Genomic DNA, 3,962 nt, shown 5'->3' on the forward strand with positions numbered 1-3,962 from the left:
CGGACGTGGGTCGGGACGCGCCGTTTAAGGAGTCGGTGAAACAACGAGTCGCCGAGTCGGGTCGCAATCTACGACGCAAAGCTGAGGAAAAACTCCAAACTCTGATGACGGGAAACGGATATAAGGTGGGTCGCGGTGTACCGAACGGCCAGTTTCTGACGGACCGTCGGACCCGTTTAGCCGGAAAACGAAAAGCAGCTGGCAGAAAAGACGTAGCCCCGAGAAAAAGAGCGAGAACAGCGAAAACGACCAAAACGAAGAGAAAAAAGAAGAAGAATAACGGGTGCTGCAAGAAACGAACTGTGGCTGACATATTCGGTACGCGATAATCCGAGATGGCCTACCTACACGCTCATTCGTGCGAGTGTTTGAAATCGGAGCTCGACTTGTTTACTCTACCGCCTACGCAGACGACGATAGAGGGTGGGCAGTGGGTGCATTACAAGCCGGTGTCGTCTCTCACCGACGACTCACCGATCGAATTCATGGTTCCGGGGCTGAGCGACGAGTACCTCGACCTGTCGCACACGATGCTCAGTCTGCGAGTCAGTATGCCGCCTTTGGATGGGGTGCAGCTGGTGAGCTCGGACAGTAAGACCCCGACAGCGGCGGCGATCGCAGCTCCCGTGAACAACCTGTTGCACTCGTTGTTCAGTCAAGTGGACGTCTTCTTCAATCAAAAACTCGTCTCCCCGGCCAACAACGCGTACGCGTACAGAGCATACATGGAGACTCTGTTAAATTACAACAATACGGCCAAAAATTCGCATCTGACGACCACGCTGTGGTACGGGGATACCGCCGGCAGAATGGACGAACTTGGTGCCGGTAATAAGGGTTTCGCAGAGCGTGAACGATTATTCAAAAACGGCTCCAGCGTTGATTTATTGGGACACCTTCATTGCGACGTGTTCAATCAGGAGAAATTCCTTCTAAACGGCGTGGAGTTGCGATTGCGTCTGGTGAGATCGCGGGACACCTTCTGCATTATGGAAACCACCAACGCTCACACGATGCACATTCTAGAGGCCACTCTGCTCGTTCGACGAGTCACGATAAACCCCGGCGTGTTGTTGGCGCACGTCAGAGCTCTGGCGAAAGGGACGGCCAAGTATCCGCTCACCAGGGTCGAGGTCAAGGCAATGACGATTCACGGCGGGGTGCACGAAGAAACGTTGGACAACGTGTTTCTCGGCCAGCTGCCGAAGAGAATAATCATCGGATTCGTCGATAACAAGGCCTTCAACGGCGACCGAACGCGCAACCCGTTCAATTCTCAACATTTTAAAACCAACTTTCTGTCTCTGTACGTCGACGGCCAGCAAATACCCTCGAAACCCCTGCAACCGGACTCTACGAAATCAAGATTATACGTGGACGCGTACCAAACGTTGTTTTCCGGAATTGGCATTCATTTTCTAAACGAGGGAAACGGAATCAGCCGGGCGGACTACCCCTACGGTTATTGTCTGACCGCGTTCGATCTCACACCCGATTTATCGGCGAACAGCAACACGCATTGGAATTTGGTCAGACACGGCAGCGTTCGAATAGAGGTACGTTTCGAAGAGGCGCTCGAGAAGACGATAAACTGCGTCGTGTACGCAGAATTCGACAATATTTTGGAAATTGATTCGAGTCGTCAAGTTATCGTGGATTTCGGTGGCTGAGAGTACGACACCGGCGAAGGAGACGACAAAACAAATGCACGTTTGCGAGACGGAGAGGATTGAGATAAGCGATATGCTGACGCTGCATCCCCCACGCAAGACGGTGCGAAGACTCCAGGCGCTCGCCCGCTCACCGGGTATATCGCGTTCAGACTTCAACGAGTGACAATATGGAGTACGTGATCGACGTTCAAGGGCTCTACGATAGTTCCGACAAGTTTATCGTGAAAGAGGCAGCCGTGCTGTCTGTAAACAAAGGACATGTGGGGCACTGGCTTGTATTGTCGCCTTGCGGATTCCATCAACTCTCCGTATGAACACGCTGTTCGAATAATTACACGACGAGTAAGGTGCACGGTATCGAATGGTTCGACGGGGAAATTTCAGAGAGACAGCTGAAGGAAAAATTGCAAAGTGTGGCTCGTGTGGCGGGTTTGATCTATGTGCGCGGTGCGGTGAAGAAGGAGGCGTTGCAGCGGATTATAGGGCGAGAACCTACAAACCTCGAGGACGATGACGAGGCCCCGGCATTCAGGAAGTTGCCGCCGTCAAATGTGTATTGCACGTTTCACGCTTGTCACAAACGTCACGAAAAATTGGCGTGCGCTCTGAACCGTGCGGATCAACTGAAGCAGTTTGTGCTCTGGAAACGAGCCGGTCAGGAGGCCCGTATCGTACAGAGATTGAACCGATTAGTAATCACCGATGAACAGCCGAGAGATACTGGCGCTGATACAACCGATAGCGACTAGAACTCTGGGTGTTTACCCCGCTGATGAGATTCCTCTACGGTGGGCCCACCCGGCCGCGATCGTTGCCAATACCGATGACCACACGCAGCCAGGTACCCACTGGGTCGCCTTCTACACCGACGCTTCAGGACACGGGGTGTACTTCGACAGCTACGGACTTCCGCCTCTCGTCAAACACCATTCTCGCCGCCCACAGAAAAACTGTCCTCGATACCGGCGAAACGCGCACCAGCTTCAGAGCGCCTTTTCGGACGTATGTGGTCAGTTTTTTGTTATGTTTTTGTATTATATGCACGATGGTTACACTCTCGATCAATTTTTATCGTTATTTTCAGAAGATTACATGAACAATGATCTGATCGCCGACTCGTTTTGCGAATGTCTAATCAGAAGATATAAAAATCTCAACAACTCCTGCGCACCCTGTATGCAATATATTCAAAAATGTGTTAGAAAGAGATGAGCCTCGTAGTTTGAGCTTAGAAAAAATAGTCTATTTTGTATTATCTACAGTTAGGAACGCTTTGTTTTACCTTAGTTCTAAGAATAAAAATCTCTAGTCGTTATGTTTTGGAAATATTTGCAGAGTTTACACTTTCGTGCACCCGTGAATACTCATATTTCAGAGCAACGTTGCGTTGGCAGCACGTGGCCGCGGTGCGGGCCTCGGAGATCTTCGGCTATAGTCGGTAAGATGCGAAAAAGTTTTTCAAATAGGTACGTCACCGCCGGAATGCCGGTAGCTGAGTAGCCGTGATGCGATTCGAACATCGGCGCCATCTTGTATTAAGAATTTCAAAACTAGTAACCAAATCAGATTTCGAAAAACGCGCGCCGTCTTGGGTTCCGGAAAGGGCCGCCATCTTGAATTCAAAAAACAGGCGCCATCTTGTGTTTTGGAAGAGGCCGACATCTTGATTTCGAAAAACGCACGCCATCTTGGATTTCCGAAAGGGCCGCCATCTTGGCTTCAGACAATCCGTCCGACCGAGGGGAGGGGGAAGCACGCGCAACAATGACCATCGGGGCCTGAGGGGGCAGGGGGGACCGTCTGGCGGCGCCAGTGACGTCATTTGTTATGACCCGCTATACCTTGCCCATACTACTAACGAGTGATGCGAGGCCCCGTCGGATTTCGGAAATTTCTTGAACCATCAAGTAATGCGCGACCCTCTCGAAATTTGAAGATTTTTTGATCCAACGAGTCATGCGCGACTCTTTCAGACTTTGAAAATTTTTTGATCTAACAACTGATGCGCAACTCGTTCGGACTTTGGAAATTTCTCGATCCAACGAGTGATGCGCGACTCTTTTGGACTATGAAAATTTTTTGATCTAACAACTGATGCGCGACTCGTTCGGACTTCGGAAATTTCTCGATCCAACGAGTGATGCGCGACTCTTTTGGACTATGAAAATTTTACGATCCAACGCGTAATGTAAGACTCTTTCGGACTTCGGAAATTTCTTGATCCAGCAAGTGATGCGCGACTCGTTCGGACTCTCTGGATTTATTGTGTCAACGAGTGATGCGAGGCCC

At 50.5% G+C, this 3,962-nt stretch overlaps 1 protein-coding gene across 1 annotated transcript; it reads left to right on the forward strand.

Annotated features, from left to right (window-relative positions):
* Positions 1-335: 335 nt before the first annotated feature.
* On the forward strand, positions 336-1,670 carry LOC125501749 (uncharacterized protein F54H12.2-like). The gene has a single exon (XM_048658354.1). It carries the CDS (start codon positions 336-338, stop codon positions 1,668-1,670), a length of 1,335 nt encoding a protein of 444 aa, XP_048514311.1.
* Positions 1,671-3,962: the final 2,292 nt, after the last annotated feature.

Source organism: Athalia rosae, chromosome 7, assembly GCF_917208135.1.
Source record: "Athalia rosae chromosome 7, iyAthRosa1.1, whole genome shotgun sequence".
Taxonomy (NCBI): domain Eukaryota; kingdom Metazoa; phylum Arthropoda; class Insecta; order Hymenoptera; family Athaliidae; genus Athalia; species Athalia rosae.